Source organism: Phasianus colchicus, chromosome 19 (assembly GCF_987193195.1).
Source record: "Phasianus colchicus chromosome 19, bPhaCol1.hap1.1, whole genome shotgun sequence".
Classification (NCBI taxonomy): Eukaryota; Metazoa; Chordata; class Aves; order Galliformes; family Phasianidae; genus Phasianus; species Phasianus colchicus.
Window position 1 is genome coordinate 7,638,868 of NC_143454.1, and position 27,285 is coordinate 7,666,152.

At 49.8% G+C, this 27,285-nt stretch overlaps 1 protein-coding gene and 2 long non-coding RNA genes across 10 annotated transcripts; 2 read left to right on the forward strand and 1 right to left on the reverse strand.

Annotated features, from left to right (window-relative positions):
* Positions 1-1,134: 1,134 nt before the first annotated feature.
* On the reverse strand, positions 1,135-26,320 carry SH3GLB2 (SH3 domain containing GRB2 like, endophilin B2). Of its 6 annotated transcripts, XM_090121397.1 has the most exons (12): positions 26,081-26,320; positions 17,745-17,886; positions 17,270-17,398; positions 15,971-16,104; positions 15,393-15,485; positions 11,652-11,714; positions 7,325-7,348; positions 5,025-5,114; positions 4,445-4,545; positions 3,973-3,987; positions 3,233-3,497; positions 1,135-2,583 (listed from the first exon to the last, which is right to left on the reverse strand). In XM_090121397.1, the coding sequence occupies exons 1-12, from the start codon at positions 26,141-26,143 to the stop codon at positions 2,476-2,478; spliced, it is 1,227 nt and encodes a 408-aa protein (XP_089977523.1). In that variant the 5' UTR covers positions 26,144-26,320; the 3' UTR covers positions 1,135-2,475. The 6 variants fall into 6 exon arrangements, with proteins under 6 accessions (XP_089977523.1, XP_089977524.1, XP_031457545.1 ...); XM_090121398.1 differs by lacking the exon at positions 11,652-11,714; XM_031601685.2 differs by lacking the exon at positions 3,973-3,987.
* On the forward strand, positions 6,408-15,099 carry LOC149915458 (uncharacterized). 3 transcript variants are annotated; one of them, XR_016458891.1, is made up of 4 exons: positions 6,408-9,261; positions 11,365-11,532; positions 13,287-13,448; positions 15,017-15,099. It is a non-coding gene; the product is annotated as an uncharacterized LOC149915458 (long non-coding RNA). The 3 variants fall into 3 exon arrangements; XR_016458892.1 differs by lacking the exon at positions 11,365-11,532; XR_016458893.1 differs by lacking the exon at positions 13,287-13,448 and having other exon boundaries at positions 15,017-15,095.
* On the forward strand, positions 15,481-24,131 carry LOC149915459 (uncharacterized). The gene is made up of 3 exons (XR_016458894.1): positions 15,481-15,562; positions 20,820-20,928; positions 21,222-24,131. It is a non-coding gene; the product is annotated as an uncharacterized LOC149915459 (long non-coding RNA).
* Positions 26,321-27,285: the final 965 nt, after the last annotated feature.

Sequence of the window (27,285 nt, forward strand, 5' to 3'; positions counted from 1 at the left end):
TCTAGCACGCATCTGATGTAGTTTTACTTGCCCTTGACTCCAGCCAGCTAGCTCCAAGTCTCCATGTGGAAGGAGAGGCGCTTCCAGAAACTCTCATTAGAGTGAGAACTTAGGGGGCTAGGCAGAAGTCCTTGGTGCCACACTGCAAACAGTGGCAGATGCAATTGGTTGTATTTAGAGCTGTACTGTTTCTTTAGATAGAAGCATTGCATCTCTGAACTGACCTTTACCTGCCTCTCAGCCACAGAAGGGCTTGGAGCAGTATTAAGCTGGAGGGGAACCCTTTGGGTCAGGGGGCTGCAATCTCCTGTAGGAGTTATGGGTGGCTCACCATAACACTTGCAAATAAGCAGACAGGAGTGCAGTCTTTTTAGAGACAGCCTGTTAGTTCCAAACCTGAAACACCACCAGACTTTTCCTGTGCCTTTCCTAATGACAAAGGAAAGGAGTGCTGGTGCTAGGTAGACTTGGTAGACTTCCTTCTGCCTGAGGTGCATTTTCTGCATCATTAGGTGTTGATGCTGTTCTTTCTGTAATACACCACAGAGAGGAATAACAGGGTTGTAACTGGACTTGGGAATAGGTATCTACAGTGAAGCTGTATCACTGCAATTGTAAAACGAAAACAGTGAAAGTTGATTACCCGTTAGCTTTGTTAAACTGTAGAAAAGCAGAGTTATTGCTACATTACAGAGCATTGTAATGGCTTCATCTCCCAGGAGTTCCTTCTATCCCTCCTTTCCAACTGGGGGCTAGGGACGAGGCTTTAAGGTTTTAGATTAGCAGCAGAGGTAGTTTCCATAACAACAAAAAGGGTTGTTAGATGTTGGATAACATTCCCAGTCTCTCAGCAGCTAAAGTCATTCTGCTGCCCTATTTTTACTTTAGGTTAAGGAGGAGCTATTTCTCAGAATTCATGAATCTGTAGTACAACTGAGATGTGTCATCTGGAAAGGAACTGAAAGACATTAATAAGCTTAAGGCACATTGAGAGTTTCAGGGAGGATTTGGAGCTTTGTTTTGCTTTTACACCCAGCTTCCAAGACCAGGATGGCACAGCTCCTGCCTGACCTGCATCCCTCCTCTCCCTGCGAGCTGCAGTCACACTGGAGCAGCCCTGAGCGCACGGCAGACACTGAGGCAGGAGGTCAGGCAGTTCATTTATTGGCAAATAAGTGCTGAAAACCATGAGCCCTACATACACAGGTGCTCAGTGCCCTGTTACATTAGAGTGGTCACAATACCATTGGGGAAAGTGCAAAAGATAATAAACAAGCAAAGTTAGTTCTGACATACCGAGGGGAAGGCAGTGAACAGAAAGCCTGGTGCAGGTGAACTTTTCTTCAATCCAGCTTAAGTGGAAAACTAGTTACACAGCAACAGCAGTCCTTCAGTTGAGCTCTAGCTAAAAAGAGCATTATAGGATTAAAATGCATACACACCTTAGCACTCCCTTTGAGCTAACCCAGCACATGCACGAGGGCAGCCTGAGCTGCTGGATGTGTGTACAGCCAGGAATGGCTCTTTGGAGATAACAGCAAGTGGGACTGCTCTTTACTGTACTGGGATGCACCAAGTCTGCTCACTGCTGAGATGGGAGGGAAGGTGTTGGTTACATCAATCATCTAGGGTGAAAGTAAAGTCAGGCTAAAACATGCCTGGAACAGACACTGAAAGAAAAGCCAGGACAATTAACACAGGGAGCAAAGCTTGTAAGAAGGCTTGTAAACTCTTTGCAGTCCGAGTAGTTTTTCAGAGGAAATGCAAGCAAGATGCATGGTCCCTTGCACTGAGGTTTGATTTCTGACATACAGGCCCTATGTTACTAGGTTGGTCTTCGAAGACATTTCATTCCAGCTTCAGAGGACAGTACAAATGAAAGCCATCAGGCACCACTGGAGCAGCACAGCTCTTAGAAAGCCTTGTGTTACTGCTCTCCCTGTTGGATTTAACTGGCTCTTAATTCTTAAATGTAGCTTCCTTAAGAGCTAGCTTATATGAGAGGGTTTGTGTGGGTCACTTTCCCGCTGGAATGCTCAGTGGTTTGACTCAGGCTTTTCTACTGCTGAAGAACAGAGGAGAGGAGGGGCAGACAGGCACTAGCTGACACCAAACACAAGGGAAGCGTAACTTAAACTCCATGAGCAGCAGCTGAGGGAGACAGATTGCTGGCCCTGGGAAAGTCATAGTGATAAACAAGACTAGATCAGGGTAGAAAAAGTAATCAGGGAATCTTGCACCATCAAGACTAACCTCAAAGCAGGCTGCACTGGTATTTATGAATTCTCAGGTGCCACTGGCCTTTTCCCACAACCTTTCTGTAACAGTTTTACCACTTCTTCCCCACAATTCCCATATTAGCAATGGAGTGCCAACCCTGAAGAGAGCAATGGTCTCTGATGAAGAAATCCACGTTAGAAGTGCCAGGAGATGAGGGGTGCATTCTGTTTGTACATTCTTCTTCCTGGGGGACGTTTAACTTAACAGTTCCAAGTAAGTGACAGGAACTTTCCCTTTCTGGTTCCCTCTTTCCCCTATGAGCCAGTCTGGATCCATGCCTGGCAGGCTGTACACAGTGATCATCTGTGGAGAGAAGACAGCATTAGACAGGATCTTCTGCAGACAGAGCCAAAAGTTCAGTCAGATGTGTACTTAAAGAACAGCAAGTTAATTCATGAAGTTCATTTAGCAGGCATCTGCGCTTTTTTCCCCTGGAGCCTTCCTGGAACTATTTGCAGCTTTAACAGAAGATGTGCTGCCCACTGAAGTCCTGTTACATTAAGTCAATTTGGAGAATGAAAAGGCATTTTTGCCTCCTGGATGTCTTGATAGTGCCATGTCATCCTTTCTGAAGACAAAAGTCTACAGTCACCAAAACAGTTTACAGCTTGCTGAATTTCCTTTGTTCTCAGCATGATTAAACCAGGCCTCCAGCCAGCAGCTTGTCCCACTGCTCTCAAATGCTAGCTGGGTTTGAGGGTCTCAGTGAACACTGTAAAGGTTGGGGTGTTTTGTTAGCTGGGTACAACAGGATATTCCAGTAGGAAGACAAGGCCTTTCTGGTGTGAACATGGCCACGAGTGCAAACTCACTGCAATTCAGTGGATGTCAAGGAAAAGATTCTATTAATAGTTCCATACAGAGAGGGTTTAGGGGCAGAAAAAACCAACAGAGCATGCAACAGAATGGTAGGCAATCAGAGCAACGTTCAGTGTGAAGGGAAGGTACTCACCTCATCTGCGAGGAGTGCCAGCTCGGTGCTGTCAGCTGCTTCATAGTCATACAGGACCCTGGCCTTCCGCGTCCCGCTGGCAGGAGGCTTGACTTCATTTGGGTTCAGGACGCTCTCTGCCACAGTATTGGGCACCCCAACAATCGTGGGGACAACTGGGATAGTAGGCACAGCGGGGAGAGTGGCGGCAGCGACAGCTGGAGGAGAGGCAGCAGCTGGGGGTGGAGATGTGGATTCTGCATTCCCTACAAACGTGCCTGAAAATCTTACACGGGAGAGAAGAGCAGAGTTAAGTAAGGCTCTCGTGGGAGGAACCAAGAAACACTTCTTCCTTTCAGTAGCCAGAGTGCAGAGGTGATGCTGCAGAGCTCCACTAACAGCTGGAACGTCCCTATGATGCCCTTAAAGTAGGGAAGTGCACTCAGTGCTCAGGTGCTGAGGCTATGTAACAAGTAATGCTTGTCTGCTTACTTTTCTTCCAGCGTCCTGCTAAAGGACTGTCAGCAAACTTGCTGAGTATGAGTGTAGCACCAGAGATATTGCAACTGGAGGCTTTGGGGGCTCTTTACACAGATGGCAATGAAGCCAGGTCTTGTTTATCTATAGATTTCTCCTTCTGCATGAGGGGAGTGCAGCTCTGGTCCTTGCTGGCCTTGGCAGTGAGCCTGCAAAGACTCCATGGTTTGGCTGAGGTGCAGAGCAGAGCTCTTAGAACCGGTCCTGTGTAACGTTTTACTTACATTTCTCCTTTGGAGCTGCAAGCATGGAAAAGAATGAAACAGGAATGGTGAGTGATCAGACAGGTCCCTCCTGGGTCAGACCACCAGCATAACAGGTAACAGACAGAAGAGGCCTGCCAGCAGCATGGGGACGTGCTGACAGCAGCGTGGAACTGGTTACTGCTGCAGCTGAGCACGCTTAGGCTTGTTGCTTGGCAACAGGAATTTGTCTCATGTGTCTTTTAACTAATTTAGAAGAACATTCAGACTCTTGGCCATCGTGTTTTGAGATGAACGTATAAATCTCAGATGAATCTAATGGTAAAGCCTGCTCTAGATGTGTTAGCATTCATCGCCATTCTGTAAGCTCAGAAGCTATGTCAGAGCTTGGAGGGGGCTCTTAAGCTTCCGTCAAAGAGGAGGGAGGCCTGAACTGGAGATGACCAGATGAGGGAGTAACCCTTGGGGAAGCAAAAGCCATTTCTTGTCTCACCTGCCCAGCTGCTTCTGCAGGTCCAGCATGTACTGATAACACTGAGCATAGTAGTTGGTCTGAGACTCCACAAACTCATGGAGACAGCGAAGATGATTCACCTGGATGGAGAAGGACCAGAAGCCGGGCTGAGTTTGGTGCCAGGACACTTTGTGCTGCTACCACCTAACCCTAAGGGCAGCAGATGTGTGTAGGCCGGTATTTACAGGAGTTACATGGTTGACTTGAATATTTTTATTGTCAAGTTGGGAAATCTGCAGAAGGCCAATTGTGATAAGAGAGACGAGGCTGTTCCTGGCACTCCAGCAGTGTGCACGTGGCTAGTGCACAAGAGAAGAACAAGGCCTTTGTGCCTCAGAAACACCTTGAGGGCTGGGCATCCCAGTGGCACTGCCTGTGTGTGCTTCATTATGTTTTTAGTGTGAGCACTCCAAGCCTTTGGAGGACGTTGCTGTAACATCTACATTTATGAGCTCTTCCATGTCTGCTCCCGATGAAGGGCTCATCATCCCCTTGGCAGCCTTCTACAAAGGAGCCAAGAGCCTCTCAGTCCCCACCCCAGCTTCCTAGGAGGACTCACATGTGTGCTGCTGATCCCCTCCAGCAGCAGACGTGTCACCTCTGCCTGTCGATCAAATTCGGTCTGAGTGAGCCGCAGCTCGTGCTCTGCCTGCAAAACAGGACGGGGTGTTCAACACAGCAAAGGCAAGGGTCCCTGTCCTGCTTTTTCCAGGGGAAGCCAATACCCACCTCCTCCTCTAACCCCTCCTCCCCTTTTGGCACTGAGACGGGTGCAGTGATGGCTCAGTAGGATCCATGTGCACCCGTGGCACTGAATGGCAGGCACAGGACACCTGGGTTGGAATCCCAGCCATCTCTGGCTGTATTTCAACTTGATTCCTGCTCAGTCATACACTGAATCACTGCAGCTCATGGCATGACAGCTCAAAACTGATACATCGAGCCAGGATGCTCCTAAATTAGAACACGAGGTTGGAGAGGTTTTGTTAATCCTGAGATAAATGGAAAGCCAGTCCTGTGCTACCACCCAGCCTGTTGTAGCTCCAAGAACCACACAGCCAGCGCTGCACATCAGTATCCATCCCAAGCAAAGTGTCATTGGAAACAGGACAGTTCCTGTTGTCTGCTCCAAAATGCAGTTGTGGAGCTCTGCTGACACTCTCTCCTATGCCTCAAGTCTTTCCAGAAGAGCCACTTTTGCCAGTTTTTTTTTTTTATCACTGTAGGACAAAGGCTGAGGCCACGGAACATTTACCAAATTAATACCTACACTGCAACTGAGACGACAATCCAGCTTCTACCAAAGGCTCTCCTTTACGGCTAGTTACTTAATTTGAGCAGGAAGAATTCAACCACGCTTATCAGAAGGCAGCTATGCAGTAGACATTGGGAATTCAAAGGCAAACTGACACCTGAGACTCTGCTTAATAAAGAGTATCTCTTCCCCCAGCAGCAAACAGCTTATTTCAATTAAGGCAGCGTTGCAGTACCAGAACACCCAGATGATTTCTTGCATGAGAAGAGCTCCAGAAGTGGCAGAGCTGTCTGAGGCTCTGCTGCCTGCTCTCCCCCCCAGCACCACAGGTCACAGGGAGACAATCAGGCTTATTTGTCCTCCATGCATCGTTCCTTAGCACCAAGGAGGACGTGCTGGTTGTACTGCTGTATGAATAGGCTGGAAGGAATAAATGCTTTGACTGTCTTTTAATCAGATTTGCCTATTTTAAGCTACAAATGATCTATTTTCTTGCATCTCTGTATAAAAGGGATTATTTAAAGGAGAAGAGAGGACTATACTAGGAAAATCTCAGTACAAAGCCTTATTAAGCACCAAGATTTTTGCTTCAGTTTGCTGAGCAGAGACTTCAGTAGTGGTAGAGCTACCTGAAACTTGTGACCAACAACAGCAACACTTCAGCCCATCCAACCAGGACTACAGGACCAGAGCCCTGCATGCCTGTAACTGAATGCAGTCAGCTCATTTGTTTGAGGGACGGAAGAAGAATTTAAAGTAAAAACAGCTGGTCTGCTCTCACAGTGCATTTAGAGTAAGGCAGCAACGGGATGCTATCATGCACAGCATGCAGGAATGTGCCATTCTATCCCTTGCAGTTCGGGCTACCATCTGACTGGGGGTATCTGACATGTGAAAGGCAATGGGAAGGTGCCTCTGGAAGCCCCATGCCATGCTGGAGCTCCACACAGAGTTCACCCTGGTCTTTGGTCCACCAGCAACCCATCCATCTTCACAGACAAGTTACCCCAAAATATAAACAAGACTTGGCCCCCTGGATCCCCTCAGCAGGGAAAGTGCAGCTCACCAGACTGAACTCCACAACAGGCTCCAATCCTCCCACCCTGCCCTCCTGACAGAGCCGCTCCTTCCATCAGCAGCAGCTGTTCACAAGGAAACCCTTCTGTCCTCGCTCCAGCTCTGCTCAGAGCTCCTGCTTGCTTCCCAGAACAAGCAGGCAAAGGACTACTGGCTGCCTAACACAAGGCACGTGCAGAACGGGGGCAGCAGGGCCCTTCCCACAGGAGCAGAGCTGAACTGCATCACAGCACATCAACTCTGCTCCTGTGACACCCATGCAGGGCTCTCCCAGCTGCTCATAATCACAAGCAGGCCAGGTTTGCCTGGGAAGTCCTTCACATTAAGCACAGCCAGCTGGCTCAGGGGCAGCTTCCTCCTAGGCTGCTGTCAGAACTGCGCTGAGCAGCACAGCCACGGCATCGGGGCTGACAGCTCTGGCACTGATTTTCCCGTATGCACACGAGTGGGGAGAAGCCTGCAGCACCCCACTGAACGCCGCCAGCACGCCCGAAAAGGTTTGAGCACCATTTCAGCTGGGTACTTACTTTTTCCACCTCGTCGCTCCAAAGCTGTGGGGACCACAGAGCAACAGGAAAGGAGATCAGTGTTGGAGACGTCGAGAGGCACTCAGCATTAACACCAACGGGCAGGGACGCTCCGTGGACGCAGCAGGCCAGCTCCAGGGACAAGCCAGCCCTTCACCCAGCAGCAGCTGCCAGGCTCGTGCCCCTTCCCCTCCTGCATTCCTGAGCTCAGTTTTACAATGGGAGAGCAAGTCTGTGCCACCACAGCCAGCACTCCAGCTTTGTTCCCTGCCAGCGTTTCTAAGAAAACTGCATCTAATGAGCTCCAGGAGAACAAGATTAAGCAGCAGAGTCCTCTGGAGAGCACGGGTTACTTTACCAAAGCCTGCAGAACATGGTGTTGAAGGACAGCCCTTGTTTTAGGAGTGCTGTGAGAGTGGTGAGCTGCTCCAGCCCACAGATAGGGCCTGGGAATTCTGTGAGCTCAAGCCAAAGGCCAGCAATCCTCAACCACTGGTCTAGAGAGCTCAGGTTAACGGGTTCAGAACAGGCAGCCTGCAGCTACCAGGGGTCACGTTCAGCTACAGGAAGAAGGGAGCAATGGCTGGATGCTGCCTTCAAGCCAGGCAAAACATCAAGCTGCTCCTTCCCACTCTCCTCCCTGGGTGCTTTCCTCTAGCCCTGCAGGTGAGAGCAGGCAGCTCCTCAGACTCCCCCAGAATTCTCCCACCTCCTTTCAAGTGTCTCCCACAGGGGCACGTTTGGGGCAGCACAACGCTGACAGCTGCTTGCTGGGATCTGGCTCCAGGACAAGAAACAATTGACAAAAGTCATGCATAGCGATGGGCAAGGGAGAAATGAGGTAGAAAAACACATTGATCTTTCCCAGAGGTCCTTGGCCTGGCCTTTCCTCAGCAGACAACTGCTCCTGAGCATAAAGAGATGCCATTAAGGCAACAGGTTAAAAGTAAGGTTAACAGCACACCAGCCTGCCAGCAACACCCCCCATCCATGGGGCTGGGGAGAGATGGCCTCACTCCTGCTGCCTTTGCAGACCAGGTAAGTTCAGCACAGCACTGCTTGAGCACAGGTGGGATGCTGGGCTGTGAGGAGAACCCCTTCTCTTTAGGTCCAGCTGAGCTTTGTTGCAGTTTGTTCATCAAGAACTGCCCTCAGGTGGGCTGTGGCAACCCAGGTGCACAGACAACCCCACCAGCAAAGGGAGGAACAGCAGTGCCCCCACTGTGGGGGAATGGCTGGAGCAGGAAGCTCTTGATCCTGTTTTGGTTTCTGCTGCTTCTGCTCCTGTTTCATGGTGAGTAGCCTGGTTGGCATCTCTTCTTTGTTTGGGCAGTAATTATGGCCAGTCCTCTTACTGCAGGCTGTCCCTGGTGCAGCACTCAGTGCAGCCAGGCCAGGTGCTTTCTCTGTCCTTCAGATGGATGTTTTATTACTCTGAGTCACACTCTGACTCAGACGAGGGCTGGGTGCTTCCAGCCATGCACAGGGACACAAGCCCCTGCCCTTCCTTGGTCTAAGAGCTCCCACTCCAGAACAGTGATGGAGGGAATGTCTTTGCAGGCAGCTGAGTCCTGGCCTGAAGTGCTGCTCTGGCATGAGACCTCCAGAGCAAAACTTACTGGAGGGCTGCAGGGGAAGCTTTTGGTCACAGGTCTTTTGACTTAGGTAGCATGGGCAGTACTAAAGACATTTCAGACCCAATTGATCCTTGTAATACCCACTGAACCTTCAGCCAGTTTCATTTCTTTTTTGTCAGGCTTGCTGGCATGCTCTCCAGCTCAGAAGGTGCTTTGGGGCAGTCTGGCTCTGCCCAGATCTACCATGCATCGTGCAGTTTTAGTCAGAAACACTTCAGCCTGCTCAGAGGGCAGAAGAGATGGCCATAATCTGTGCCTGTCTTTCCCCACCCCGGTTCAAGCCAGTGGGACCCTCTTAAGGTACTCAATATGTTTTTCTTGGAATCATTCCTAGCAATACACAGCATGGCAAATGGCAGCGTCTGAGGGAAAGGGATGTACCTTCTTACACACAAACAAAAGGTCAGTGTGGGAGAGAGGAGAAATTGTTCCTCAGCTTCCAACTTAAATAAAACTGGGCTGAGATAAGGGACTTGTATCCAGCTGTATGTATTTCCAGCTAAGCCCTCCTGTTGCAGAAGGGAAAAATAAAAGCACCAGGTTATCAACCTCTCCCCAGCAACAATGTGAGTTTAGAATCCAAATTAGAGTTCAGCTGCCCCTGCTGAGGTCACCTGGACCTGGGAAGAGCTGACCTGTTTACTCACCTGCAAGATGAAACTGTTAACTGGGCATAAGCAATCCCTCCCTCCAGAAGACAACAGGTTAAAAGTAAGGTTAACAGCAACGACTGCTCTACAACGTGTGTGTACTGACAGAGAAGTGGTACAAAGGACTTTGGCCTGGGAAAAAGCAAGCAAGAGTATGAAATGCTCCTACACCACTGCAATGTCTGACTCCTTGGAATGAATGCTGGGATTAGAGTGTGTGTTGCAGAGCAGTCCTGCCTGCACTGAGCTGGGGAGCAGTCGAGGCTTAGTCTGTGTTTTACTGGTTAGAGATCCAATTGCTGTTTAAAGTCACCCTGGTCGTGCAGGCTGGATGCAAGATGGCACTCAGCCACCAGTTGCAGACTCTGAAAGAGGTATTTTGGAAGCCACAAGGACCACTGTTGGCTAGGCTGGGGTATTTTCCACTTGTGCAACCATCAAATATGATCAAAGTCAGTGCCAACTGCTTATCTAGAGCAAGTATGAGCTAGAGCCCTGCTCTGAGCTAACTGCCCCTTGTTATTTCTGCTGTCAGAGCCTCCTTAGCAGAGCTCTGAACAGGGATCACTGACCTAGGCAGAGATGTGACAGGGTGGACACCCATAGGTTAGCAAAAACCCAAATTCATTTCCCCTGTTGTGTTACCTTACTTGGCATCTGATCCTGTAGCAGCTTTGCAGTATAGCAAGCAGATCAGCTAGACACATCTGACTGAGCATCTGGGCACTCTGCAAGATGGTAATGCATGTTTTGCAAATGCTTTTCTTCAGGTCTGCTTTAGAAAACTTCAAAGGATGATCAGGATATGCTGATCTAGTCAGAGCTATTCAGAGGCAAGGAAAGCCCAGTTTCTCTTCTGATTCTCCTGGAGTTCAGTTTTAGTCCATTACTGCAGTATCTGCACTGTCCTCAAACAGACCTTTCCAGCAGAGAAGCCACAGGCTGATGCTAGTTGCATGATAGGAGAGACAGAAACTGAGTAATTGCTGCAACATCACCAGTATCAGCTTCTTCCCAGGAAGCCTCATCACCCAGCCTGTTGAAAGAGTGTTCCAGTTTTGTGCAAAGCTGTTTCTGATCCCAGCATCACTCTCCAAGAAGGTCAGGACATCCCCCTGGGAACTAACACTGATGCTATCAGTCCAGACATACCTGTTTCTCCAAATGGGATGGGTTCCCCATTAACCAAATCAGGCTTGCTACCATGAGGGTTTTGGTTTGCTAGTATGCTGGGCCTACTACATTTTTGTAGATCACCCTCCCCAGCCCTTTCAGTCCCAAGTTGTTCTATTAACAGGCATCAGTGTTGTTCTGAACACTACTTAGGAAGCAAGATGAACAGTTTTCAACATTTTAACGAGAAATGTGACATTGTGCAATGGGGAGCCATAAACACAGCACAGAAAGTCAATTGCTTGACCACAACCACTCAGTGCAATACAGTAGAGATGCATCAGGCTATAAATCCACCCCAGCATGTGCCTGCTTAATAGTCACCAGCAGCAGATACCAGTAGGGTAGGTAATAAGTTGAAGGTAAAAAGAATTGACCTGTATAATAGACAAGCCTGTACTGTCAGCCTTCTAGATTACTGGTACCATGGGTGGCAGACTCTTTCACCTTTGCTTTTCTTGATGGGCCAGAAAGCCTCCAAGCACCAAAATGACTGGTCAGCTATCAATCATGCAATGTTGTCTTTATAAGGTTGGGACCATACAGAAAGGCTAACCTTTGAGGGTTTTTTTCCTTTCAGTTGCTCTACTAGCAATAAAAACACTGTCAGAAGATTCCCATTGCAAATGTGGAAACAGACAGGGAGAGAAACCAGAAAGCAAACCAAGCAGCAAAAGTCTCAGATCCTGATAACGCACTCCCAGAAAGGATGATCTGCATCCTTACAACTGAGTCAGAGGAACTCCAGGTATCCCATGTCACATTAAAATGTTGAAAACAGCACAGCACTAGGTCTGAGATTTAGTCAGGTGGAGAGAGGGGCAGGAAGAGGTTGGAGGGGCAACATCTATGAGGAAGCAATCTTACCGCTGATGCGCTGGCGGAGAGAACGTAATTACGAGGTCTAGTCTCCTGAAAGTCAGGCACAGCCTAATAGGGGGAATAGAGTTTCATGTACAAGTCACGTAGAAGAGTTGACAGGAGTCAGTCAGAATAAGGGGCTGCTGTTGTTTCCCCTCTGTGCTGGGAGCTTAGTTCAAATTCCCACAATTGCAGAAGGGAAGTCTCCCAGCAGTTCGGGCAGTGATGCTTGGAAATTGTCCCCAGGTGGAAGTGGGGTTTGTGCAAGAGGAAGAGGACAGGCTCATGCAGTCACATCTGGTACTTGACAGTAGTTATTTCTGCTCTTATAAACTCCCTGAACTTAGCTCATATAGCAGCTAGCTGGAGCACAGATGAGACAGCACGATCCTGAATGTGATCCCCATTGCCTTACAGCCCTGACGTTGCTCATCTCAGGTTGGCTCAGTCCAGTGGACAGGACTTTCTTTTCCCTTGCTTCCCATCTATAGTCCTAGAAACATGAGGGCCTTGTCCTTGCAGAGGATACGATTACTAGCATCACAGCATACTTTCCAGTGCCTTTTAAGGAGAGACATCTATTTGTTCTTACTTTCACCAAGCCTCTCAGCATATTTCCACCTAACAGGCTCAGATCTATTTTCTATGAGGTGCATGGCACGACCAAACAAGATCTAGCCCAATGCTTTGCTGCCATCAAAGACAGCGTGTACGTTTTCAGCCTAGAAGTCAGAAATTCCCCAAGTCACCTTTTCAACAGCCAAGCCCTTACCCTGAGAAGACTTAGCACTCCAGAAGCTTTCCTTGTTGGGAATGCAGGGGATCCAGTCCATCTTCACACGCAGTGAGGGCTCATTAGCCATCATGGAACAATCATCTTTTCAGTTAAGAAAAGATTAGGCCTCCTCCTAGAATGGCCTCTGGCTGTAATGTCACCCAGAGATGAGCCAATCTGCTTAGCCTACCTTGGGGCCATCACAGCAGTGTGATGGATAAGGCCCAGCCCTGGTCAGCTCTTCCTGTGCCATGGGTTGGAGTGCAAGGTGGACACGCATGTGAGCTGTAACCCTGCTGCATTTCTAATCCTCTCAGGCCCCACATTTCCTCTCCCAGGTTAATCTCTTTGCGGCTCACCCAGATCTACTTATACTGACTGACCCGATTAGCTGGGAGCTGCAGCAGCCCAGAGCAGCCTGCTGGGATGAGTGACTGGTGTATGGAAGAGCATTCAGGCAGTCCCAGCAAGAAGAGATTTTTCAATCATCAAGGAGTTTTGGGAATGGCAGGAGGAAGCAATCAGGAGGAGTGATTCCTATTTTAAGCCAAACTTGAGGATAAGGAGGAAAAATGCACCAGTGAAATCTGAGGCTAGCATTGTAACTAAAGTTTGACTCCTCTCTGTGGGGAGAAGAGATGTTCCCCAGGAACAGCTTTTTTTTTTTTTTTTTTTTTTTTTTCTTAAAATCAAAAGCAAGTTAAGAAATCTCTCCTCCCTTTTCCTGCTTCTTCACTGAATCCCAAAACTAGTCACAGCACATGGGATGAAGGAGGCAAGCTACTCTTGCACTCCTGTGCATGGGCAAGTTGTATTTGCAAGCAGTGGTGAAAAGAAACACCTCCCTCCCCTCTTCCCTCTTACAGTAGAGAAAATGGGCAGAGCCCTGGAGCCTGAAGGCCAGAACAGCACCACAACCAGATCAACTTGCCTGTCATTGTCTCTGGACTGCCTCCCTTCCAGGAGAGGGACTCACCATCCAGATGACCTCCTCCTGCCTGGAGCCAGAGGAGCCTGAGTGCATCCTGGTGAGCCCCTGCCTCCTTCATGCACTGCTTGCAAGCAGTGTTCTGAATGCCTGCTCTAGAGGAGCTACAGGCAGCTGACAAATGCTCCCATCTTTTTGGGCAGCTTTCCCTGGCAGCCACAGCCCTGACCAGTACATGCTCTAGGGCCACTACTGATGGGAGGAGGGAGTTATGAATTTTCATTGAAAATGGGAAAGAGACAATGAGAGGTATTAAAGAAAAATCACAGCACTGTTCGCACAGTCAATACTCACATCTCCCTCACACTGAGCAAATTACAAAGAAACAAAACAAAAAGGTTAGTAAACAAAACAGCATCAACAGGAAGGACAAAGCACAAAGTCTGAGGGAAATGCACAAGCCCAGACACCAATACAGCAGCTTAAGGGTCTGGGCAGCAGCATACTTGGAGGGTCAGTCACAAGACAAAAGCTGTGGGAACACAAGTTTTGCACTACAAAGGAGAACAGCAGCAAGAGAGAGATGAGCTGGGGAAGGTGCAGTACTTAAGGCCAGCTTGGATGGAGAGGTATGGCACAGGATTCCAGGCACATTAGAGGGAGCACTGGTCTAATCGTGAGTTAACCTGCCTGATGCTGAGGCAGCAGTTCACCCTTCCATGCCTTCACTTGTGCCTTGTCCCCTGGTAGTCAGTAAGGGGCCTTGAGGATGAGGCCAGGGACCTCACCCTCAAGCTAAGCTGGGTCAGAGCTGGGTGCCCACCACAGCAGCTGAGGTTGCTTTTCTGTTGTGGTGACCTGTTTCAAAGAAGCAGAGCTATTCAAGCATGGCTTGGAGAGCCTTAGAGTGGCTCTGCATCCTGTCTGGAGAGCATCAGCACTGCAGCTCCAGGGAGAGACCACATTTCTCTAGCTACAGGAAATCTCCATCCAAGGGTCTTTCTACAGCTGAGAGGCCTTGGGATCACTTCATATTGGAAGCAAGGTAAAGAGGAAGAGAGTAGAAAGGGAGGAAGCATATAAATTCTCTAAATTCCTGTTCTGACTTAAGCCTAAGATAATGCAATAGTCACTGCTCCCACTAGCAAGTCCTCACATCAACAGCCAGAGCAGTACAAGATGGCAATATGCCTCAACAGGGTCCTCCAGGGAACCCATCTATGTCCAGCTGCATTCTCTTTGCCTCCTGCTACCTCGTCTCTGCCCAGAGAACAGCCCTGAGCTGACAGGTCTCAGCCTCAGAGAACTTTGCAGTCCTTATTTTTCACATCTTCATTTTTCAGGCTGTGGGACACTGGCTTAGCAGTTCCCTTCTGCACTGTCCTGGGAGCTTCATGTTTACCAGCCATGAATTCTCCAAAGCCAGAGGGGAATACCAGCCTGTAACCAGACAGCACCACGAACAATGAGAATAGAGAGGCTGAAGCAAAGGCCTTGTTAGCCAGTCTGACCCTGGCTGCCCCTTACAGGCTGCCTCAACACTTCTGCCTGGGAAAGACCAAATTGACCAAATCATAACTAGGCTGAAATCCTGGAACTCCTGCAGAGCCCCAGCAAGCTTTCCTCTTGTACACCTTCCAGCTCAGCTCTCTCTTTGCTTGCTTTCAGGTTCCCAGGGAGCTTTAGCAAGTCCTCAGAAGATATGGCCTTTAGTTACTAACACAAGTCACCCAGCTGGAACCTAAACCGCCAGGAACTATTGTCAGTCAGAAGACAGGAGCATGGCTTAAGTGTGAGTTTCCAGCCTCTGGCAGCTCAGAACTATTTCTTTCAATAACTTTCCCATGGAAGGATATCTGAGGAACAGACACGTTGTGCCTGCTCATGATTCCCTTCCATACCAGATGAGAAATCCTCCCACCTATGCCTGCCAGAGCCAGGGCATAGTAAGGGGGCCTGATTTCTGTCCGGAGAGCTTGTGGAGCTGCTCATGTGGGTCAAACCTTGTGGCCAGAAAGACAGGGGGAATGAGGGAAAAAGTTACCGCTGCTTTTGCTTCTGCAGCTTTGGCTTTCTTCAACCTTGCTTTGCAGGCATCCAGATCCAGGCGGCGGTTCTGCAGGATCCTTCGCTCTTTCTGGAAGAGACAGAAAAGGGGATAAGAGCAGGCTGATTAGGAGCTGCTGGGAATGAAAAGGACCAATGTATCATTTGGTAATTGAGCCTATTTTCTTAGCAGAAAGTGTCTATGAGAAACAAGCAGTTGCTATGTTCATCTTAATAGCAAGAGTTTTGTGCCTGCCTGTTAGGTATGCTGTTAGGCTAACTTTCTGGAGAGAGGGGAGCCTGTGGGCTTGTGGTACCCACTAAGCTGCAGGGGTCAAGAAAGGACTCACCTCCCTCATGCAGATCAAATAGCAAGCCTTCCTTGTGGCAATGGGAGCCCTAAAGAGATCCAGGATGGGCATTCCTCCTTCCTTGTGTTCTCCAAGGAGAGAGATGTAAGGTCTTCCTTTCTCATAGGGAAGGAGAATGCATTTTTCCAGCACTACATCCCCCTTCCCCTGCCCTCCTTGTCTCTGGTCAGGTGATGAGCTTCCCCTTCCCTACTACCATACTTACAGATATGGTTCGCCAGTCCCCTTCCAGGAAGTTGCGCAGTGGTGTCAGGAAGTTGATGGAGGCAGAGTGGATGAAGTCCCGTTCTGCAGCACCTAAGCGCCTTTGAGTCTCTCCAACTTTTATCAAGGTCTTCCCTGCAACAATGGGAGCCTTCAACTCCAGGAGAAACCAATTAACATTGCATTGGCCTAAGCCAGCTCACCCACTGTGACCAGGCTCCAGTGCTGGGGAACAGAAGGGACAATGTACCATGCCTGGATAAGGTGACCGTGCCCAAACCACACCAGCTTTAGTCTTAACTTCAGTCTGCCTTTAACTTCTGACCTCCTCTCAGCCTCTCCCAAATGCAGCTTTGATCTTATCTATCTGCTGAGGCACTTATTCCCTTCATGTTCTTTTTCTGCTACACCTGATTGGACAGTATAATCTTTGTCTTATAAACAGACGCACAGGAACAGAGCAGCAAACTAAAAGCACCAGAGCAGAAAAAATGAGTTGATTAGGATCCAGTTGAGGCAGTGCTGGCTATAGATGCAGTTACAGCTGTTCTGCCTGTAATAGGGTTTGCTATTGAATAATTATTGATTTGGAGAGCCATAACAAAGCTCATAGCAGAAAGCAAGGACAACTGGAAGTTAAGGCTGTGCTTCTGTGCAGGTCTGCTGCTTGAAGAAGCCCTAGAGAGGGGGAACTGTTGTGATTTAGGAACAGAAAGATGAGCTGTATGATCAGTAAGGGGCCTGTTAATATTTGTAGCCAAACCCTGACCTTCCCAAATATCTTATCCAGTTCTCTTGCTGGAGAAGGATTTTATTCACACCCTCCCTCATGGGACACACTCAAAGAAAAAATTCTCAGATTGGAGAAAGCTAAGGCCATTCAGTGCAACTCCTTGTTCAGGTTAATTTAGAAAGTCATGGAAACAGCGTCAAACAGCCTCTGTCTCCTGCAACTAGTTCCACTGGCTACCACAGATCAGTATGTCTTTGTTTCCTCTCTAGCTCTGTCAGGCTTGAGGACTGCAGAAGGGATAGGGAGAACCCCATCCCCCTTCCCCATCATCAGAGGATGTTTTGCTGCAGAGTAGGACTGCTTTTCTCCTCCTGGTGGGCTGTTTGCTGCCCCAGTAGAGCAGACTCTCCTCTTGCAATAGTGCTGATAAATCAATAGGCAGCATGCCATGGGTGGAGCAGGCCACCCTGCTTCAAGAGGCATGCTATGGAAGTCTTAATCAGAACAGCAGTGGGGCTACCCTTTAAGGAAGTGAGGGATTTATAGGGCTTAGGCAGGCTGACTTACCATAAGGTGTCCCTGGCCCAAAGTCATTAGCTGCCTCTGTCATGTACTGTGCCAGCAGCTCCCCATTGGTGACCCGGGAAGGAACCTTCCGGTCAAGTTTCTCATAGAGGAATTCTTCTACTCTGGCACCTGCAATGAGTCACCAGTGGTTACAGGATGGAAGATGGAGAGACCCCTGGAATTGTCATTCATGGTTGCCAACCCACACGGTCCTCAATCGTGCATTGGACAGCAAACACCTGGGAGAAGGTGTTCCCACCCTTCCAGCCACCTCCCAGTCCTCAGGAGCCCTGCCAGACTGAGCAGGGCAGCAGCCAGCCACCTTCTATCTACACAGGGAATGAAGGACAGGTTCCACAAAGACACACTTCTAGCTCCAACAAACCCATTGGAACAGAGCTTTCTGCCAGAGGACATGTCCTAATCCTGAGGTGCAAGTGATGTTTGTCCTTCAAGCATTAGAAGCTGGACTTACTAGGGTTTGGCTGTAGCAGAACTTCAGTCTGGCGTAAGATCTTCTCTGTCCAGTTCTTAGTTGAGTCTGCCCTAGCCAGAAGGTTTTCAAAGTGGGCATCTAATTCAGTCTTCTCAGCCTGGCCCAACTTTTCTTCTGTAAACTGCAGGAAAGAGGAAGTCATTAGAAGGTCACTTCTACTAAAGCAGAATTATGATATGCTACAGAGCTGTTAAGAGCCACTGAAGGCTATGAAGCCTTCAAAGCACCATTCTTTGTTACCAGGCATCTTTCAGGGGAAGAGAGCAATTTTTTTTACCCAAGAGTAGAACAAACATTGAGCTAAAAATAGAGCCCGTGTTTGAGCAGTGTAAGAATAAGTAACTTTTATAGAGGAAAACAGTCTGGTACATAACATTCTACTTGTGAGAAATCTATTTAAACGTGCACATGGCTCCAGCTTCATGCTGGAGAGCAACATACACCCCCCAGATGAGGCAGTGTGTTGTTTCCCTTTACCTCCTCCTAAGCAGTTCTAAGTTCTGCAAACCCAATGGGATCAGAAATGCTACTACCATCTCACAAGGCAGGCTCTATTCCCATTCCCATCTTGTTGGACAAGCACACACACAATGCCTGTGTCACTACAGGGCTCGTGTGTGCCCACTCAGCCATCAGACTGAGTTCACCTCCCAGCTCACCTCCTGCCTTGCAGGCAGTGAGCTACTGATGGAGCCTCTGGAGCTGAGGGAGACTTAAACTCAGGATTTAGATAGAAATGATTCCAGCAAGTGATAGTTCAATGCTTCCCCTAGGATATGTGGTGGCTGGGTGGGTTCTGATGCAGGGTATTAAGAAATATAATGGTGTCCAACTTTTCTCAGCACTCAGATTCCTACTGGCAAGTGATTCTCGCTCTCCTCCCAATTCCCTAAGGATAAAACTAGCAGCAGGGAAAAACAGGCTGTGCAAATGCTCTGTGTTTTCATACTGGGCAGCGGCACCTGACAAAAGATTTGTCAGTCTGGAAGCACAGTGTCAGACGGCCTGGGCACCCCTGTTGCTTCCTTGGGAGACTTCTGAGAGAAGAGCCTATTTCCTCTCTTCCCAATCCCTTCATTTGTCCCAGTGAAGCTGTCTAATTTCTCATTTTTAAGCACAATTTCCTGCTCTTGATGGAACCAGAGTCTTGCTAGATCCCACTAATAGACTCTCATGCTACTTGGGACCCTGTTGAGGCTGCACTTGTCCTTTTAACCCTTGTTGTTGGCTCCTGGTACCACTGTTCAGTTATCAGGACGTGGTACTGTGCAACACCTGGCACAGTCAGGTGCCAAGGGATTAAAGCCTGGCCAAAACTCTCAGGTGAAGTACAACTCCTGTCTAATTGCCACTTGCACCTCCTTTCCACGCCTCACAGCTCAGTTCTAGATGGCTAGCAAGCTTACTTCATGGGGTTTTGGTCTGGTGTCCCCTGTCCCTTCTGAAAGGCTTTCTGGCAAGCTCTGCTCCCACAGCATTGGAGGAAGAGCTGCCCAAGAGCCCCAGCTGCATGCGTATCCAGGACAATGTTGGGCACAAGGTCAGACAGAGCAAGCCCAGGACCAGCACGTGAGGCAAGCAAACAAGCACTTAGGAGCCCTGAAATCAGCCATGTGCAAATATTGCTAGATGTCCAAGATAGGTAAGTCCTGCAGGTATGTTTACACAGTGACCTGTTTGGGTAAGATTCAAGCTAGAGCCAGGAAACTTTTGTCAGATGTCCGTGGTGAAGGATGCTGAACTGCAAGGATGGCTTCATTCCCTCCTGCAGCCTGGTGAGGATGGAGGAGACTCATGCAGGCATGACCAGGCATTGCTTTAATGGTCTTTTTCTCAGCACCAGTAGCCTCTGGTTACCAGTGTTTATTTTCAGCTCATTCTTGCCATAGCCCTGTGGCTATTGCTGGACACGGCTAAAAGCTGATTCAAGGTGAGAGGGTGTTTGTATTGCTTTGTATTCAATTTCTGTGATTGCCTCTGGGGGACACGCATGGCTATCAGACATGCATGAGCAGCTGAAGCTTTTCCTCTGTCGCTGTTGGAAGCTCGGGGCTGTTTTCAGACTCTGCCAGGCAGGGCTGAGTCACTGCCATGCAGCAAACTGGGACTTCCCAGGTATTTGGCACCAATACTGGAGTCATCTGTTTAAGAGCTTTCTTAAACAAGCCAAGTTTCTCTGATGCAAGCATAACAGTCTCCCTTGCCCCCCTTTCCCAGACAGCTTTTTGAGAACTCATCTCTTTCAAGCCCAGCTCTTCTTCCTGCAGTTCAAACATCCTGCACCAGCATCTGCCCTGAAGCTGTCAAGCCTAACCCTGATTCCTCATCAGCTGATTTCAGCCTGCTTCTTACAGCATTGCTGCAGAGTCAGATCACTGTGAAGCCCTCCATGGTGCTATAGCCAGGATCTTGAATCAGTTCAGCCCTGGAGAGTTTTGCTATAATCACAAGCAGCAGCTCCAAGCATCACTGTACTTCACTGTTTTCTGCAGCCTGCCCTTCCTCCTGGTGCACTGCAAGTATGGATCACAGCATTTGGCCAGAGAGCAGCCAGGATTCATAGTCATTCTGTTCTTATCTCACATTAAAAACTATAGCTCTTTGTCTTGCACAAGGGTTGAGGACACATCATGGTCACTGCAAGCCTAGGCTATGCCAGAAGGGGAGGATGGGCAGGAATCTGAGTCACAGCCTGCAGCTCCGAAGGGTCAGGCCAGAAAATGTCTTATTCAGGCTTTGATTCTGGCTTGAAAAACAGGGCATGAATGTTATGAAGTGGGTGCAAGAGCACGGGATGCTGCAGCTCACATGCAGTGAGGCTGTTACTCCACTTCCAACCTAATTCTCTTAGTGCCTCCCTCAGCCCTACCTCAAAGTTGGCCACACTGCAAGGCTCAAACTTGGGCAGAGCCTCAGAGCATTGCTGTGGATTGCTGCAGGTGCCTCTTTCCTCCCCCACAGCACACTTTTGTCTCCTTATCTGCACAGTCTGACAACACTGGAACTGTGCAGAAAGTTGTTGATTCAGCTCACTTCTCTAATATGACTTTTCAGGTGGAGCTGAGAACTCACAGCTGGGTACAGGGGAGAGCAGGACCACCTCTTTCAGCAGCAGCTTGCAGCAAGATCAGATGAAAGCAACAGCCAGCAAAGGAGATTAGAGGTAAGTTACACTGCCTTATCCTATGAGCTGGTTCTCTCGTGTCTGGTGCAAGTGGAGATCTGAGCTTTCAGGTGGCAACAGGTCTCAGCTGTTGATAGCCTTACCTGGCTGCCTAAGTCAGTGTTGCCAGGGAAAAGCAGGGTAGAAAAACAGCAGTTTGTGAAATCTGGTTGCTCAAGTGATCCAAGTAAAACTCCCCCATATTCTCTCCACACAAAGGATTTTTGTTGCTAGGAATTTGTTTTCATAACGCTTAGAAAAATTTGATTGCATTTTTCCTTCCCACTGGACAGATATAAGACTCCACTGCGAGGCTGTGAGATGCAGGGGAACAGACAGACTCACCATACAGTCACAACTCTTAACTGTGAAAAGGCAGACTGAAAATATTTCGGATCTTGCTGCTCCTGTACCAGAAGCACTGTTGTTTTTTTTCCAGCTCCAAATACATCAGACTGGTACAAATGGGAACCTTATTTGGTTGTACTAAAGCTGCCCTAAAGGCTTGGTGCAAAGCTTGTGCAATTGCAGTGCCTGCAAAGAACCATAAATTCCTCAGTCCTGCTGAAAGAGAACTATTCCCACTTGTTTTCTAGAACCTGGTGGCTGGAGAAACAACCCTGCCCTGAACCAACTCCAGGATCCTCATCCTGGGATCAGGTAATGGTGCCGTGAGACTTCCTGGTTTTGCTGTAAAAGAAACATTCCTGCAGCTGACCCAGTTGAGCACCAGTTCTGTTTTTGTGCAGGGAAGCTGATGAAGTGATTAATAATGCAGGGCAGCCTTTTGCTGAGTGCCACTCTCACTCTCCAGGAAGAAGAGAGTCATGCTGCATTCCAGGGCATCAATAATTCAGCCAAAGGTTGGGTTTCCTCTGGGAGGCATGGCTGGCCAGCAGGAATGCTGCTGCATTATCCGAGACCAAGTGCACACACAAGCTGGCAGATCAGGAGAGCAACACTTGGGCAACAGGCAAAGATTACAGACAGCACAGCTGAGCTGGACTCCAGTTAGGGCAGCTGCATTCACAGCTTGGGGAAAACTGCTCTTTCCCTATGAGAGCAGTTAAAGACACTGCTGGGAATTCAGGAGAGTGAGCAAGCAGAGCTGAGCTGGATGTGTCCCCCTGCACTACAGCTGTGCCTGCAGCCTACCTACTTACAGCCACCAAGGTTAGGCTTTTAAATAGCACATACATTGTTTTCTTTGCTGAAAGCATGAGCACCTTCCTCTCCTTAAAGGAAAAGGGAATAAACCCCACTGCTGCCACATCTGTTTTACACAGTGCAGCCTGACTGCCTGCTGTTTTCAAGGCTTGTGCAATTTCCCCATACCTCTCCCCTTCAGCAGGCCCAGCCTGATATGCTGGCAGCTGTCAGGGTGGCTGCAGCCCCCTTGCAGGGCATCTGGTGGCAGAATTCAGGCCTTTGTCCCACTTGCAGGGTCACCACCTTTTTCAGCTGAACATTATTTATGAGACATCATTATGGGGTGTATTCCACCTTAGGTCATAAGGATCGAACCACAGCCAGGAGTCTTAAACCAGGAACTGTTTGCTGCATCTGCCAGTGTATTTGGGCCACTGGATTTTCTGAATCATCTTAACAGCTTCTTTACGCCCAGGGTATATTAATATTTGCACTTCTGGTGATCAGAGATAGCTGGACTGATTCTGCCATAAGCCTACCTCCCATCCCGTACAGGGCTGCATTAGGAAAGAAGCCTTTGCCACTTAATCAGCATCTAAAAGTTATCTGGATCTCAACTGCTTGGGAGTGTTTGGTCACTGGGAGTCAGAAAAGCTAGGCTGTGGGCCAAGTCAAATTGTGCTAGAGGACAGAAGGAAGCCATTAACAGGACAGCTTTGTTAACTTAGGAGCAAAACAGCGAGGAAAGGATGCAATCCTTCCCTTGTGTATTAACTGACATGTTTCTAATGGAAACATGCTCTGTCTTGTGCCTCTTGCCTTCAAAACCCTCTCCTTAAGTCAGCTCCTGTACTCTTGATTCTTAAGGTGTCCAGTAGCCAAAGTGTTATTGCCTTTAAGGTCAGAAAGTGGAGGGGAAAAGTCTACTTTATCACTAGAGTTCAGGGAGATGGAAGAGTCCTTTTTCCAGGAGGTTTAAGATGGAGCAAGTCAAGATATAGCTGCTAGTGGTAACTTCAGTCAGCACCCACTGACTTTCCATCAGAACTGATAGAAGACACCTACAATTATTTCCAGACATCCCTCAGAAAATCTGGCTTGCAGCCTGTGTGGAGCAGAGACATCCAATGTGTCACCTTCAAAGAACTGATGCTAACTCCTACAGGGAGGCCAGAACTGCTATCATAACGTTCTCTGAGGAGGTTTGGGATCAAACCCATTTACTGATAACTGGAAGATGCAAGTGACCAAAAAAAAAAAAAAAGTTTTATTCTCCTTCAGTGAAGGTAAGAATGATTTGTGTGAAGCCTGTCTGCAGGTGCCAGAGCTGTTAGGGATGTATCTGCATCCCTTGGAGGATGCTCCCTAGAAACAAATGTCAGTATAGTAAATCCTCATCTGGGATTCTGAATCCTAGAAAAGCTTTAATCCATGCAGTTGTACAAGCCTAGGAGTTTATTTCCCACTCTCAGGGGAGGTTTGGGATGCTTACAACTACCCTTTTCCTATAGTTTAGCTTGTAACTGCTTTGCTTTTATGATGCATTTTCTGAGAGCATAAGAGATGCCAGAAAGCCTGCAGGACACTGCCTTGTGGGGGATTACACAGCCTGTTAAGATAATTATTGCATACACAGCTATGGAGAAATGCTGCACAGCTCCTTCCCCATGGCTGTGTCTGCCCTGCTCCTGTTGTACTGGGAGGGGAGTCCAGCAAGGTGCCCTGATTCCCCTCAGGAAGGAGACTGGCTACGTGGTGCCTGAGGTAAGAAAAGCCACGTAAAGGTGGCAGTGGTTTGCTGAGGTCTTTTGTCACGACCCAGCTTAAGCCTAGGCCAAAAATCCTTCCTGCCCTTCAGCCAGCACCTACCTCAGGTTGTATCTGGCAGGTTTCAAACCTGGGATTGCAGCTGGACTAAGCCTCAGGGAATCACTCTGGAGGTGGTTTTCTGGTTCTGCCTCCTTTCCCCCCCTCACTTCAGAGGACTCAGCAGTGCTACAGCCCTTTTTTTCAGTACAAGGTAAACTGTCATGTGCTGGCCAGACACCTCAGCCAGACAGCAATTGCTAATGCTGTCTGAGTGGCACAGCACATAATGGCCAGTCCATTTATCTCCCAGTTGCTGCAGTTCCAGTAAAGCAGCATTTTGTTAAACGCCTGTAGCTGAAGAAAGCATCCCCAGAGCTAGAGAAAACAGAGCTTATTCCAGCCAGGTCTTATTCATGGGGAAAGAAGATCATCTGTGCTGAAGTGGCTGCTACAAACCCAATCTTCACTGCCAACAGCAGACCGTATCTGCTATTTCTGGCTCTTGGTAGTGACAGAGCAGGGCTCACCCATGCTGGATGGGGACTCTTTGGGGACAGCCCAAATGGACCTGCTTAGCCCAGCAACCACTTCTCAGAAATTGGTTCTCCATCTCAGTGAGGCAATTCCTTCCAGCCTCCTTGGCTCACACAAACACATGCATCCTGCCTGCAAGTACCAGTGACCATTTTGTTTCAAGTAATTACTACTGTAACTACTCATATTAATATTCATATACAAGATGATGTGGAGTGGGTGTAGCAAGCAGAAGCCACTACTTATAAACGCCTCCTTGCTCTAGAATCGGTGTGCAGACACTGCTCCTGTGCCTGTCTCCTTCCTACGCCTTAAAGCTGAAAAACCACTTATCAGGGACTTACAATACATCTTCTAAACATGCGATTTCTTTACAGTATTTCTTCCTTTCTTCTGCTATCAAGGCCATTTGCATGAGAACGGCATCTTTAAACCTTCCATCTGCTCCTTATTTTGCACCTGTAGTTAATATTTATTTTTTCATAACATATGACTCATTGGCAAGATTACAGGAGATGGTATCTGCTTACAGGAGACCAGTTTCTAAAAGAGCCAGGATTATTCCATTGCACAGGCCATTTGGAACGAGACAGCGCTGCTCTGTTTGTTTGTCAACCCCCACAGCACAGGTAGAACAAAAGCCCAGTCCCAAAATCACCAGCAGGAGTTCAGCTCTCGGGCAGGATGCCAACCAGCTCTGATTTGCCCCTCTCCTCTCCTGCCCACCCAGGGGCAGTTTCCCAGTTACGCCTGAGGAGCAGGCAGGCTCAGCAGCCACCCCTCACCACCTGCTGCACGCTTTATTCCTCACTGGTAGCCAAGTTTCTTCAGTCTGTGGTTTTGGGACATCACTGCATCCAGGCAGGCTCCTGGTACTGTATTTCTAAAGGATGCTTTGATGCCACTGTAGTCCAGTGAGACACTGCCTGCTCGGTCTCAGCAGCTCCTTCCCATCTCCAACAGCTCTGTGTTCTGTCGGGTCCTGGCAGCTTCTGCAACCTGGGTGACTGAATTGCCAACCATGAAACACAGCTTCCACCACCTGCCTGGCAGAAAGGCACAGACCCCAGCGGGCCAGGTCACCTACCCTAGGTGCAGTTAACAGCTATCTACAAGATGTAAAAACAGCTTAAGGATAACAACCACGGCGCAACCAGCTTTCACTCCTTTCCCCTGCCCCAGTCCCTGCTGCAGCCAGAAGCATCCCTGCTGCTATCGCCCCTTTAAGGAGCACTGCCTGGCCTCCCCGCCCGGCCCAGGAACACGGCAGCAGCGGGGCTCAGCTCTGCTCCTGCTGCACGTTACCCAGCCCTGCTCACTGCAGATGCAAACCTCGATGCCAGCCCCAAATCCCTTTTCTACCTTCAAGAAAGCTGGAAAAAAAAACTAAAACAGAGCAAGAAAACTGCCCTAAACCCATAACTTGTGTTTTAAATAGCCTCCCTGTGCGGATCCTGGGCTGTGCAGTGCGCGATGCTCCGTGCCCTGAGGCAGAACGGAGGAATGGGGAAGACGGCTGCAGGCCGGCGGGGGGGGCAGCCCGGGGCTGGGGCATCCCGCGGTGCTTCCCCTCCGGGCCGGGGGCTGCCCCGCCCCCAGGGCTCCCAACCCCCAAAATACCCCGTTGCCACGGCGACGCGCTCCAGCCCGCCCCCCCCACCTGCATGGCGCGGGAGAAGAAAACGCCCGCATCCGACGCCAGCTTCTTCACGTTGAAGTCCATGGCGCCCAGCGCTGCCGCAGCCACCTCCGCCGCGCCCCCGCTGTCACCGCAACCGCCGCTCGGACCTTTATAGCACCGATCGATGCTTTCCCCGAGCGGCGCCGCGGCCTCTTAAAAGGGCTCTGCCTAACAGGTGGGGCCCCCGCGGCTCAGAAACAGCCGTGCGGGCTGCGTGGTACCCAGCAGGCAGCGCCGGAGAGTAGCGTTACACCGCGTGCTGTATGCCGGGTCTGGGGAACCGGGCTGCGGCTCGAGCGGCGGGGGTGTCTCGGGGAGGCGCGGCCCCTTTAAGGGGGGCGGTGGCCGCGGTGGGAGCTGTCAGCCGGCGCCCAATGGGTGCTCGCGCCGCCCGCCGCCCTCTCCGCTCACCGCTCAACCGCACTCGCCGCCGCAGCCTGCAGCCGGGCCTGCGGGAAGAGCTCCGATTGGTTCGTCGGAGGGACGATCGCCACTCTGATTGGGTAGGAGTGCGGAGGGGCGGGGCTTCAAGCCTCGTTCAGGGTAGGCTGCGGCGCGGGGGAAGGAGACGCTGCCCTTCCGCGGCCATGGCGCGCGGCGGGGGGAACGGAGCGCCGAGCGGGGCCGGGCGCCCGCGGGTCGCGGTGAGTGGTGGAGGCAGCGCGCGTCTGCGGGGGCTGGGCGGGCCGCACCGCTGCGTTGTAGGGATCGGAGACAGAACCTCACCGAGTAGAAGCGGTCCTAGAGGTTGGGGGGGATGCGTTGGGTGCAGGGACCATAGGGATGCCCGCGGTGCGGGCGGCTTAGGGGTCCCTGAGCTGCAGGAAGGCCCGTGGGGGCAATGGGTCCGAGTGGTGCCCTCAGGGGTGGCAGGTCCCTGAGCGCCCGGAGGGGTGCAAGGGACAAAGGGGTGCTCGGGGGTACGTGTGTGCGGGGTTATGGAGATTGGTCCGAGGATGCAAACAGCCCAGGGAGCTCTGTTTGCAGGGCCCCTGTTTGCTGCAGTGCTGCTGTGGGGCATCCCGTAGGGAGCATCCTGGGATGCCGGGGGAGCAGGGCAGTGCTCGAGGTGTAAATGTCCGTGTCCTGCATTGCTTTGCCTTGAAGGACAAGGACAGGTAAGGTTGTGCTGCAGTGCCCAGCATGGATTTTCCTTGGCTTTGTGCTGTGTGTCCCCACTGCCA